The 13,948-nt window shown below is 42.7% G+C and overlaps 1 protein-coding gene across 3 annotated transcripts in view; it reads right to left on the reverse strand.

Moving 5' to 3' along the window:
• DPY19L3 (dpy-19 like C-mannosyltransferase 3) overlaps nucleotides 1-13,948 on the reverse strand; it is a 472,263-nt gene that overhangs the window by 154,049 nt on the left and 304,266 nt on the right. For all 3 annotated transcript variants that reach the window (XM_086945460.1, XM_086945459.1, XM_086945461.1), the window contains 3 exons: nucleotides 12,739-12,861; nucleotides 7,730-7,841; nucleotides 1,340-1,396 (listed from right to left, as the gene is read on the reverse strand). In XM_086945460.1, coding sequence (XP_086801586.1) covers nucleotides 1,340-1,396; nucleotides 7,730-7,841; nucleotides 12,739-12,861 — 292 coding nt within the window. The remainder of the gene's footprint in view (nucleotides 1-1,339; nucleotides 1,397-7,729; nucleotides 7,842-12,738; nucleotides 12,862-13,948) is intronic.

Genomic DNA, 13,948 nt, shown 5'->3' on the forward strand with positions numbered 1-13,948 from the left:
ATGAATGGTCAGCAACGTAAAAAAGCAAGAACTCAGTTGAACTGTCAGTCGGGAGAAAAGACTTTGATAAAAAAGGAGCTCACCTTTTAATAGGTTATTAATAAAAGGGACCCCAAACTAGAAACTTTGTTCTAGAAAAATAAGAAATGGCCACCATGGAGCCTATTGCTGTATTTAACAACGAGTCCTTCTCCAGCCTGGACACTGCAAGTTGAAGGATGCGAACAATGAAGCAGGCAATAGGGATAGACTTCTCATGTTGTACAGGTCAACAAAGAAGGTTTTCTGGAAGAGAACAATCTAAGAGACAGCCTCAAGGCCTTCAAGTAACACTGCTGAGATTGGTGGGTTGTGGGGGCATGGACCTAACCATATTCAAGCATGTTTGCACATGGATCTACTTGGCCATTCTGACCTAGACAATTTATTTACTCTATTGAGACAAGCCTGCCAGCCCTAATGAGATAGTGAGAGACATTAAGTCGACCTGGTTCATCTCTGTACTGAAGTCTACACAGTGTGGATACAGCACACCAGGAATCAAAGAGCAAGACACTATGTGCATCACCTTAAACTAACATTTGTTATCTGCGATCCTTGCAGGATTTAATGCCGGAGGCATGCACAAAAAACAACTGCACTCATGGGTCATGGAATGCTTATTTGGACTGCGTATGCTGCCTTTAGAGACGACGCACTCATGACTTTGCTCCTAGAGACTTGGATGTCACCTGCATAGAACATATGCAACATTTTCAATATCCAGTCTGATTTCCAAAAGAGGAATCTGCTCAAAAAAGTATCTGTTACAACAATAGTTGTCATGGAAAAGTTCTGAAAAGGCCTTTTAATATTGAAATCTACAGAATTTTGAAACCATAAGTTGCTAGAGTTCCGATATGTAAATTGTCCTTTTTCATGAAGCAAATACAATCTAAGCATACCTTTGGCTAGATTCATTTGGTTCATTGTGTTTATGAGAACCTATGTGAATCACAAACAATACCCATTTGAAAAACTAAACCAGGTACACTGAGCCACCAACACATCTTGTGACAGAAATGTGCATCTTTCTGAACAGGTGACATGGTCAGGATGATTGATTCCATCTAATCAAAGGTCAGGAATCTTCAAACATCTTTCAAATTAAACCCAGAAGAACTGATACATCATTGATGTTTGGAAAATTCTTGTGAATTATCAGTTAAAATAACGTGTTCTTACATTTTTTTTGGCGTGAACGTGGCATGATTCAATGACAACTTTCGGTATATCATACACATAACGGAAGGTAAAAACATAACAGAATGGTATAGCAACAAATGTAATAGAACCTCACCTTGTAATAAAGGCAGAGTATAATCATCAGGGGCGTAAAATACTGAAGCAGATTTATCTGTGGAAAACATGCGTATTATTAGACCATTTACAATAATCCATAATATGAAGGTGCAATTATTCATTGAGATTACGCGGCACACAATGGAGTACAGATAAATATGGGATACATTATTGAAACAAGTAGGATACCCTGGAAAAAGTAAGCCATTTCTGATCATTATTTCAGGAATGAAGGAGAGCTGGACTGGCCCATCTGAACAATGTGCTTGTCCTCCTAGTCATACATTACAATGCAGGGTGCCTTCGCCACATTTACTGACAAAGATCTACAGTATTAGGCAACACAAACATGGCCGTTCTCCCAAATGCCCACGCACAGGTCTTACCAGCTATGTGTCCTAGTGCATTTCAGATACATGAGCGGGTAGCAATACCTGACAAAGTTATGACCTCACTGATGACCTCCGATCAGGATACCCCTCACTCTCCAATGCCAGAATTTAAACTAGATCTGGCGTTCTAGTGTGAAAAACAACAAGACTGACGACACCCCCGATCAAATATCTCTTCTTTAACCCCACCACACATACCCTCGCCTTTCAAGCTTACGCTCAATATTATCCAAGACCCAAAATTACATGTGCTACTTTTAAAAAACTAATGTTCAAACTGGGATCTTTTTTGATTAACCATGACCCCTTTCAAGAATGTTCAAAACCGTTTGCCTCCCCTTCTGTAGGTGAAAGCACAGAACAGTCCATCTATTTCAGGAACATTATGGCTTAGATGCATGTCACACATGCTGGTCATTGGCAGTAAGCCAAACACTCCTGCATTATAGAATTACAATGAAAGCTGTCTAGGCTTTGACACTGATTTGGAGCATTTTATCCCACAGATAAGAAATGCAGTTAAGTATTTCAATAAATTGAAATCAAATCTAGGTATCTACTGCTGATCAAGAAAGTCAAGGAGCCAGAGTTACGTTTATTGCATTCGTTGTTATCTTTTATTTCTCTCTTTAAACACTGTAATCACACTACAAGGCAGACAAAATGGAATACCGCAGCCTTAGTTCTGAGGTTACATTTCATAATGCGTGTTAAACATCTAGAAATACCTACTGGCCCAACGAAATTCAGGGACTTCTTAGAGGCACAAGGTCTGGTAGACATTTGGAGGCAGCTTCACCCTACTGATCGCCACTATTCATACTATTCCTCCGCTCATGCTTGCCTGTCGCGCATAGACTATTTCCTTACACTGGGGGGGCGGTAAACTCACTTTTGACAATGTACACATCGCACCACGGGGTATTTCAGATCCCTCTCCCCTGCTCGCTACACTTTCCTGCTCTACCACGGCCCGCATGCGTCTCTTTCCCATCTACCCTAGCTATCTTAAAACTCCCCCGATCCGAAAATCCCTTAAAACTGCCACTAAACTTTACTTCCAGGAGAACTCCGGGTCGGTGTCCTCGCCGACGGTTCTCTGGGAAGCATACAAGACGGTACTCAGGGGCCAGGCCATTTCGACCATAGCCGACCATAAACGTAAACAAAAACTGGAAATGGTCGAACTGGAACTGCAATTGGAACAAGCAAATGCGATTCACATGGCCACACCGTCAGAGGCCACCAGGCACGCGCTGACTCTCTGCCAGCTAAAACACGACGACTTTCTCCGCCGAAGGGTGCTAGAGCGGATCGAATCAACGGCATGCAGAGTTTATGATGTAGGCGACAAAGCCAACAAGTTGCTGGCTTGGTTGGACAAAAAACGGGATGGGGGCAGGCAAATCCTACAGTTGCAAGACCACACGGGGACGCTTCACACGCACCCTCCCAAGATAGTTGACCTCCTGGCAGACCACTTTCAATCAGTTTACACCCCAGAAGTGGAGGTCACGCCGGAACAGGCAGAACTGGCGCTCCAAGAGATTGAGGTGGAGGGGCTAACGCCGGAGGCGCAAACCGAGCTGGAAGCGGATCTCACAGTGGAGGAACTCCGTATGGCGATAGGCGCACTGCATACGGGCAGAGCGCTGGGCCCAAACGGGATCCCAATCGAATGGTTCCAAACGATGTCCGACACACTGGGCCCACCGCTACTGGCCATGTTCGAGAACTGTCGTGAGTCAGGAACGCTGCCATTGGATCAGCGCCTGGCAACGATAGTAGCTATCCCAAAACCTGAGAAACCTCCTGAATGTTGTGCATCCTACCGCCCGATCTCGCTACTCAACGCAGAGGCGAAGATCCTGGCGAAGGTGATCGCTAATCGACTGACCCCACACCTTGGCCAACTGATCCACCCGGACCAATCCGGCTTTATGCCCCACAGGAGTACAGCATTAAATCTCCGTAGAGTACACGGCGCGTTGGCGCGTGCACACTCCTTGACAGAGCCAGCAGCCATCTTGTCGCTGGACGCCAGGATGGCCTTCGACATGGTGGAGTGGCAGTACCTGTTCGCAGTCCTGCACCGGATGGGCTTCGGTCCGAAGTTCCTATCCTGGATCCGACTACTCTACACAGGCCCAGTAGCTCACGTAGCGGCCAATGGCCATATCTCTCGTGCGATCTCTTTGGCGCGTGGGACCCGCCAGGGCTGCCCCCGCTCCCCATTGCTGTTCGCGTTGGTCCTTGAACCCCTCGCGATCGTCCTCAGAACGACACCACTGTTGAAGGGCATCAGGTGGACGGAGACCTGGGAAGATAGGATATCATTATATGCGGATGATATGCTGGTGTACGTATCAGCACCCGAACTGAGTGTCCCGATTTTATTGGCGCTTTGTGACAAACACGGTGCGGCCTCTGGTTACACAATTAACTGGACGAAGTCGGTCCTTTATGTACTGAAGGGCCCTCGACCAGTCCTCCCGGAACGTTGTCCGTTGGTGGTGACAGATGTTTCTTTCAAATATTTGGGTATTCATGTCACTAACGATATGACCGTCTTCACCAATCGAAATCTAGCGCCCCCCCTCCTCCGTTTGAAGGCAGACGTGCGGCACTGGTCGTCCCTGCCGCTCACACTTTTAGGCCGCGCTGCGCTGTTCAAAATGATGGCGCTCCCGCGCCTCCTATATGTCTTTGAGAATGCGCCTGTCGTGATTCCGCCCTCCTACTTCCAGAAGATTACCGCGATGGTTACCACTCTACTTTGGGGTGGGCGTCCCCCGAGGATAGCGCACCTCAAACTGAACCGCGGCTGGTACGATGGTGGCATTGCGCTACCGAACGTACAGCTTTATTATTGGGCATCCCAACTTAAGGTACTTAACCAATGGATCCATGCACCACACACTGACCCGGCGTACATGGCGGACAGGGCCCAACTCGGGACACAGAGTCTTCTGGCCCCCCTCTATAACCACAGTCTACTCAAGAACCTGATTGGCCCCACTAAACACACGATCACCCTATGGTACAGGGCACTCACCAAGCTACAGTGGAAGGGAGTCATTACGAAGCTTACCCCGCTTTGGGACACTAAAAAGCTGGGCTGCCTGAGGACCAGCAAAGGGTTCACCCAATGGGACAACATAGGCATTTCTACAGTGGGGGACCTCTGGACGTCCACTGGGGTGATACCATTCGAGCAACTTCAACAACAATATGAGCTGGGCCCCACGGAAACATATAGGTACGTCCAAATTAGGCACGCTCTCCTGGCGGTGTTGGAGCCGGGAACCACAATCCCGGAATCCTCGCCCCTAGAAGACCGGCTCCTCACGGAATACATGCAAATGAAAGCCACCTCACTCACCTACCGTAAATTGCTGAACAATCTCTCTGACCCCCTACAGACCCTGCGAGAAAAATGGGAGGATGAGTTGGGCGCTATGGATGAGACGGACTGGAACGCTGCTATGGCATCCCCGAGAGAGGCTGGGGTTTCCGCAAGGTTCAGACTCATACAATTGAAAATATTGCACAGAACGTATTACACGAGGACCACCCTACACAAAATGCACAGGGCTGACTCCCCTCGTTGTCTTAGAGGATGTGGGGAGGATGGCACACTACTGCACACGTTGTGGGGCTGCCCTCTCATTGCCCGATACTGGCAACAGGTCATGCGCACGATTTCCCAGGCCCTTGACACCTCCCTCACACCCGAACCGCGCCTCTGTCTTTTGAATGTTTGGGAGGGCACTGATCTTAACCTCAGACAACAGCAGTGGGTTACAATTGGAACAATGATGGCTAAGCGTGATATGGCACAGAGGTGGGGGGTGGCCGAGTTACCTACCTTGTCGCTATGGTGTCAAAATATGGACAAACTGATGTTAACTGAACGAACTGTCTACAAAGTGAGAGCGAACCCAAGGAAATGGAACAGGGTGTGGGAGGCCTGGAATAGATATAGAGGGGACCTGTGCGACCCGCTTCAGGAGGCTGAAGACGAAGACTCGGAAGATGAGGAGGAGATGATTGGCTAACCTGTGGGCTGCCACGGGGCAAGACTAATACTGTACTCATATCATGGGAACTCCTGCTCACGTTCTGCGGGGGGTGGAGGGGTTAGGCCTGGGTGGGGGGTCGGTGTGTTCTACTAGCGTCTTTGTTCTATATTGCTTCGCATCTAAGCACTATTATTGAGCCACTTTGTTTGGTTTGTTTTTCAACGTTTTATACATGTAACAGTTAACAAAAATGCTATTTAAAAAAAAAAAAAAAGTAAAACTTCATGACTCCGATGCTTCTCTCCTACTGGTCTGCCGTATCATCCTCATCCTTTGCTGCCGGACCGGAGGGTTGTCGGCTAAATAGCTGTGTATTACTACGGGACATCCTGTTCCTTTCTCCTGTCATGATTACTGTGTAATTGTCTTGTTGTAAAATGGATGATGAACGTCAATAAAAGTTTTTACACCAAAAAAAAAAAAAAAAAAAAACAAACATCTAGAAATAATTTTAAAAATCAGATGCACCATCAAAGATGGGCAATGCTTTCTAGTGAAACTTCTAATCTCTAAAAACGTATTTTCTTTGCTGCTTACCTAAAGAAACATTAAACTCTCTACAAAAACAAAAAACAGTGCTTTGCCTTTTCTTCTTTTTGCTCTTTCCTTGTGCTCAGTGTTTAGAAGGCTAAACTGATTTTACCACAAACCATATTTTATAAAAACTCTCATTAGTCTGTGCACACTGAATTACGCTGTTGAGTTCTCCAGATACCTTTCAAAATATTATGAAAACATGCAACCCAGTGAACAAAGAGTTCCCTTATGATAAAGGGGTGTTATTTAATGCTTCCGAGTATGTGCATCCACTCTCCTCCATACAGGCAGATTTACCTCTACTTTACCTTCATTTATCTCCCTGTTACCATTATATTTTCAGAGGCCCAATGAAAGGTAGAAAGGAGGAGAAACCAAAAATTATTCCAATCAAGCCGCATTCCTCCCGCCTTAGAAGTCTTTAGGGAGCTCTCGTCTTCCATGTTACTCCCCCATCTACTATGAGTACCTGCTAGGTCCTCCTTCATTTAACTCAAACAACAAGGTCCACTCCACAACCTTGTGGCTCAGATCACTAGCAATGTAAATAGTGTGGTCTGTTCCACATAGTCCCTCTCCACTGAAGATGCAATGTTGTCATCCCACATTGGTTTGCTCCTTCTCAGAACACGTCACTCCCACACTATTCCTTATTACAGACAGCTCGGAGGAGGGTGTAAGCAGCCACAGCATATTAACCTTTGTCTGGCAAAAACGTCATACAATGGCTGGATATACCATTTAGGATCGATCAATATTCATTTTTTGGTGACCTAAATCTTTCGGTTAGTTCCCTTGTAAAAACAAACTGCTCGGGACAGCAAACACAACCATTGTTTCTATTACACTTAAACAAAACAAATACAAGGGCCCCAATGGACAGACACATATGGGCATAATACCATATTGTTCAACCTCCTCCTTCAGGTGCAAAGACTGTTCAAAGCCCTTTCGGCAAAATGTTGCACTCGGTCAGGCTCAAATATGAATGAAGTAGGAATCCAAATGCTACTACTTGCAAACACTATCAAATGATACACGGGGTCTTTTGTGCATAAACCCCATGGTCGTTTATGCATTAGCCAGCTACCTACTATCTGTAAACATGCTCCTGCAAAGAGCAGGCTTAATAACCCTCGAGTTGCATTCTGTGTTTGCACATCATTTCATCGGTTTCGACTGAGCCTGATCATATGATGAGACTTCCCCCTTCAACATACAGTAATTACATAACTATAAAAACATGTTTACATTTAAAAAAACAGTTCTCTATATCCTCCGGATGTCAGTCCAATGAGGAAAGCAAACAAATGGTTAGAGATGGAGGACAGATACTGCTGTAACTGGGCTTACACTGTCAGCTAGTAAAATACTTGCCCTCTGTGGTGTGTAAAGGCGAACAGCTTTCAGGAGAAATCCCCACACTTCAACACTGCACAGGCCAAAGGACGCAAAGACGCACACGTGTGATGTCCAGATATATTTCATCCTGAAACAACAATGACATTGGGAATTCTGAGAAATATTGAACATTCCTTTAAATCAGTAACAATTTTCAAAGTTCTGTGTTAAAATTGATGCAGAAACGGTGGACAACAGCAGGCGATGCTGGACTAGGTGGTCTATTCGGAAGGAAGCACCTCCAATGGGCAAAGTAAAATCGCAAGAAAAATGCAGACGGCCTTGCGTGTCGAGTGGATGTCGAAACAAAAGAAAACAGCAGTTGCACACGGGAGACACAATGGACACTAATCAGAATATGTTTTAAGTCTTCATGGGCAGTATTATGACTATGCAAAGAAGAGATTAAAATAATTTGTCATGATTCACCAAAGCATATTTCAGCGTAAAGGAAAGTTTTCGTACTGTCTTGCTCCAGTCTGAACCTATATCTGTAGATCCAGTAGACTGCTGGAAATGTTCACAATGTAGTGGTGAGGAAGTGTGAAATTGTTACAATTATTCTTTTCTTCACATGGAAAATAATTTAAAAACAATGCTGCTCTGCTACATAGCTAGCTGAGAATCTTCAACTGGAGGGTTAACAAATCATACAATGTAAATCAGTCCTTACATATAGAATTGTAAAATGTAAACATTTGAAGGTTACTGTAGTATATTTCTGATATGTATAGGGCAATGCAAGTAAAACATTTTTTTTTAATATTTTAATTTTAAATGTTATTAATTTCCCCTCATTTTTAGCGTTCTCCACATATCCTTAAAATTGTGCAGAAAAAGTGTACATACCGCATATATTTTCTGCAGTTGCACATGTCATCTGTGTAGGCAAAACTCTGCAGATGTTTATAAAAGTGGAGCCACATTTTTGGGCCCCTTTGACACTGTCAGCACATACATATGTTTACAATAGGCTGTGGTTCTCCTAGGTGGGCTGAACCTTTGCATGTGGTATTGTTATCTTTGTGACACTCTAGCACTAAAGAGCTGGCCACGTTCTTCATCTTTTACAATCATGAACCCTTCGGTGTTTTTAATTTTATATGTTCTGATCAACCACCTTACCCAGCATAAAACAGCAGTGGCGTTTTGTTTGACCACTTTCACCATGCATTTCCCTATTCCTCTCATACTCCTTTCCAGCATTCATATGAGAATCTTTTTCTTCAATATTGTGGAATGTCAATATTTTTCGAGTTGTCTTTTTTAACCCGTTATAGGGGTGTGCCACAAAATATATGCGATTCAATTAAGTAGGCACAGCATTAGGGGCAACATAAAAATATGGAAAAGAATAAAATAAATATACAGATGAATTTAAGCAAAAAAAAATACATACCAAGAATACCACAGCAATTGTTAACTTATCCAAGTTACTGCTCATAGAGAGCTTGTGTCTAAACAACATGTTACAAATATTCTAACAAAATAAAAAACAACAGATAGACATCCTCCAATAGTGTGCAGCTCCAGGGAAAGCCTAGGGTGAAATGTGAAGGAGATCACAGAGATGGAGAAAACTAGAGCAGGAGCAGGGCTTCCATTGTGGGGAGTGCTCATGCCTCACACCCCCTCCTCATCTTTATTCCTTCCTCCTCTAGTGATAGTTGAAGTGCTGATGTTAGTACCTGTGCAAAGAACAGGCCACCATTTATTGCTGGAAAATTATCTGCATACACAACAATGTTGAAACCCTACTTTAAACTATGTTTCAAGGCCCAAACAATTTCATGACATGCTTTTAGACAGCAGTTTAAATTATTATCAAAGTAATGAACCAGAAAATGTACCTAACATTGAGCTAACATTCCGAAAAAAATATAATCTTCAATAAAATTAAAACCTGTCTGTGCACAGCTTTAGCTTATCCCATTCATCATATCTTTATCGATAAAGTATTTAATCATTTATTTTTTTCCTGACTATAATCAATAGTTCAGAACCTCCATTCCCCCTCCATTTCTACCCATGAGAATTATAATGAAAATGTGTCCTGAACACTATGCGAAAAATAATGTGGCATTTGTGCGATGAAATATATGTATGCAAATATGTTGGGTCTAGATAAAAAAGTCACTTATCATTGTTAATGCTCTTTTCTCACAAGAGTGGATCAATAACTTTTCATAACAACTGTTCCTGAACATCTCCTTCATAAACACACAAGCAGCTCAGGTGAGGCCACAGTTCAGGAAGTACATGTCCTGCAAGTGCAAGAATACCATCTAGTCCCATTTATTCAGGGTAGAAAGAATTTGCGCTAGGGGCAACATCTTGAACTAGTCTTTCCAAAGGAAGGTGTTCCAAGGTCAAAGGTTCACTATTGGCATTATTATTCTTGTCCTTTTTAGGTACCAACGAATAACAGATATAACACCCCTCCCCTTCTCCACCTCAAGAACCCTCTCTTTGGCTGCTTTGGCTAGCAAAAACTGAACTTCCTGTGACAGAATGTAGGAATAATCCGCCAAATTCTGAACAGAAACATGTGGAACACTGGAGGGAGTGAATGTGAAGGGAAGAGCCCAACCAAGACAAATAATGTGCAGTTCCAACTGGTCTGAAGTTAAAGCACACCAGGTAGGAAAACATAATTTTGTCCCCTACTGTTTGTGCATTACCATGGGTAGTAGAATCAAAGCAATAGGATCACAGCTGCAGCGAGGGATGAGCAAGAGGACTACTGTCCATGGTGGTGCCACCATCTCCGTCACTTAAGCCACAAAAGTGTTTTTCGGACTGCAGCATGGGTTGTGAGGGCTATCATTGGCAATAGGCAGGACCCGCGAGCATAGCCACTGTATTTCATGCATTGCTGATGGAATAGACGGTCCTCAGTCAGTAAACCTGAAGAACAAGCCGTATCATGGCTGTCCTAAAAGCACAGCGGCAGAGTCAGCTTTTTACCAAAAAGCCAAGAACCATGAAACAACATATCCATAAGGGATGCATGCATGTCACTGAAAAATCCTGTGGCACGCATCCAGTCGTAACGCCTTAGCCTGCATCTTATCCATCTTGAAACATCTGAACTCCTCAGAAGTGGCCAGTAAGATCACACTGGCCATGTCCCAGAAGGCAAATGGAATTCAGGGGCCTCAGAGCAAAGCTGGCGGAGGAAAACAACTCTTTGCTGAATATACCACTGTGCTTCAGGCTCGCTATCTGGAGTCAGTAGGGTCAATGCGCTTGGCTTTCTGTGGTAGCCAACTCGGAGGGCACAGGGAGCCCCCAGAGATGGATGACTGTCGTGGTCCTCATGGTAAGCAATATACTTTGTTTTCTGTGGTCTGCAGATCACATGTATAAGACCGCAGGCAAACTACTTTCTGATATGCCTCACCAATGCAAAACACAATATAAAAAAGGTGAGCATCCACAATATGCCCTGAGTTTCCCCAAACTGCAACAAACATTCTAGTAGCCAATACCTGAAGGGAGCTCATCCAAAAGAGCCAATGGTTGAAGAGGATAAATGTAAAACGAATTTCTGTATTTTGTGTTACAAGTTGTTTGTAGAGTGTACTTTTGGGTGTGCAGTGTGTATACTGGGGACACAGGTCTTGCCAGACAGCTAAAACTATTTCTAGTGAGACCTAAAAAGGCAATGTATGGAGAACGGTAGGGCTTGGGTAGGGGAAGGCTATACAGGTGGCAGAGTTGACTGATCGATTGGGCGGGAGCACATGGTAATCATCTCTTCCTGAAAAAAGAAAAAGGATGGATCAGGAGGAATAGGGAAAAAAGAAATTGGGGGAAAAGTATCCTTTAGAATTTTCACTGAGAAGGACAGGTTGGTTTCATCATCTTGTTAAAATGTTATTTAAGGTGTAACATTTGTGGGAAATGGTTCTTTTAACTATCAACCGAACAGATTTAAGTTGTTATTCATAATTTTCATATAAAACCATCTAAGCAAAGATCTACATCTTCAAAAGACTAACACTTGGTCTTACTTTTTGCCCCTTTAAAAAAAAAAGCGTCATCACATTGTGGAACAGGCTTTGTCTTTTCTACAGTAGAAGCAATTTCCTGCCCAATAACAAGAGAACAAAATAAAGGGCAGCGATCTCAATGCCATAGAAAGACAAACCAACAGACAACAGGAAACAGAATAGAGAGACTTAGGTGGGAGACACTGATCAACCACACAGAATCTGTTCTTTATAGCTGTATTTGACAAGAGTGACCGAAGTTCATTTTATCCGGGTGCTGTACATGTATGAAATACAAAAACAGAACCTGCGAGTTGGAGTCAACGGAGACAGCAACATTTTGAGTCCGTTATGAATGGTTTCCCATAGCTGCACTAAGAAAAAATGTATATGAAGCTAAGACCTCCGATCCTTTGTTGAAAGAAAATGCATCGCCTGCGTGAAATTGACATTTTTTGACATTATTTTTAAAAGAGCAACTTGCTTACCAATTCGATTTATTTGATCTTTTGGCTTTTGACAATCGAAACAAAAATGTACTTTCTGAATTGTTTTTTTTTACTAATTGTTTTCACATACACTTCTCGTAATACAAATGTTTGTATTCTACACTGCCATATATAGAGCGCTTCTCCTGTGTTTTGTTGTATTCTGAAGTCTGAGGGTTTTTCTGGGACAGTTAGCCCTGGGAGCAGAGCACCTGTCTTATTGTCAACTATACAGAGAGCGGTGAATTATAACACAACCATTCTACAGCTACTATTGTGAACTGCTTTCCTGTACAACGATTTTCTACTATACATTTGCTTATAGTGCAACCTCCCTCCAAGCAATCATGTGCCATCACAGTTTTGAAAAAATACTCAATCAATTCACTAACAACTCAAAAATTGCAAATTAATAGCATAATTCAATTTGTAGTGACTCCTGAAAGCATCTTAAGTGTCAATTACCACCATCACACAGAAACAATACAGGAAAGGAATATACCTCATTGTACTTAAAGACAAGCATCCGAAGAGAACGGTGTGCAATAAGTTATAAGCTGTCTCTGGTTTGAGTGCAATTGATCCATTTCCCTTGTTATCCAAGGATGGCACAGATGAGGAATCTCTGCATGATAATGAAAAAGAAGTTCATTTTTAAAGTCTGAAATCTCACAACGATCATGCTGCAGATCTATTTGCATTTTTTTCACCATTCCAATTAGGATAACCTTTTCTGGCACAACTCATTCTTTCATTCTTTTTCCTTCTTAACATGGGTTCCACATACATTTCAGATACAATTTTATTTCCAAAATGCAGGGACGTCTTGCTTGCATTACTTTTCTTCTCGGACTGATCTGTTCATTAAAATATCAAAGAAGGAATGCACCCAAAATAATTGCAATTCTTTCATAAAACATTACGTCCTATTGTGACCAATGAGTTACTAAACTCCACAAAAAGAACCATCCTATCGCCAACTACAGTTTGCCTCATAACCCCTTCTCACCCTTCTCTCAGCTAACAGACTCATTTTCCCTTTTCTTCGCACTCTTTACTCTCCATGCCCCATTCATCGTTATCTCCAGTACTTTAAAATTACACCCCTCCACTTGTGCGGTGTTCCACTGCTCCATAGACAGGTTTGCACTGTTAAATGAAAATGCATACAAACAAAAAGACTATAAAACAAAAGTTCCAACCTACATTTAAAAATCAAAAAGTGTAATTAATTCGAAAATAATTATTTGTAAATATTAAAGTACATACCTCTTCATAAGATTTTCCACTCAACAAAATTGTTTTGGATTTCTTAAGACACCTTTGATATATTTTGATACAGCAAATGTTACTGAAGGTCGCTTTACATTATTTTAACAGAGGCTTAAGTCAGCTTTTCCTAACATCTTTAAAAAGTTGGCAACGAAATACGTAGCCCATAATAATTTAATCTGGATCTTCACAAAACAGCAATATCCTTGAGCTGGCTCAGTTCTGAGTTTAGGTGCCCGGGGTAGCACCTTCAATTGGAACATTAATGTTACGCACAAAAGCTTTATGAGATGGAGCTACACAGTATTCGGTTTTTATTCTTCAAGTAATTCCAATATTTGGGAATCATGTCCTTTGGGATCTTTTTAGGTCTCCGTTAAAGTTTAGTTATCAGTTGGCAGTCCTTTAGGTCCAAACTGTAACATATATTTAGAATGGGC

The sequence above is a fragment of the Lissotriton vulgaris genome, chromosome 12, assembly GCF_964263255.1.
Source record: "Lissotriton vulgaris chromosome 12, aLisVul1.2, whole genome shotgun sequence".
In the NCBI taxonomy this organism is placed as follows: Eukaryota; Metazoa; Chordata; class Amphibia; order Caudata; family Salamandridae; genus Lissotriton; species Lissotriton vulgaris.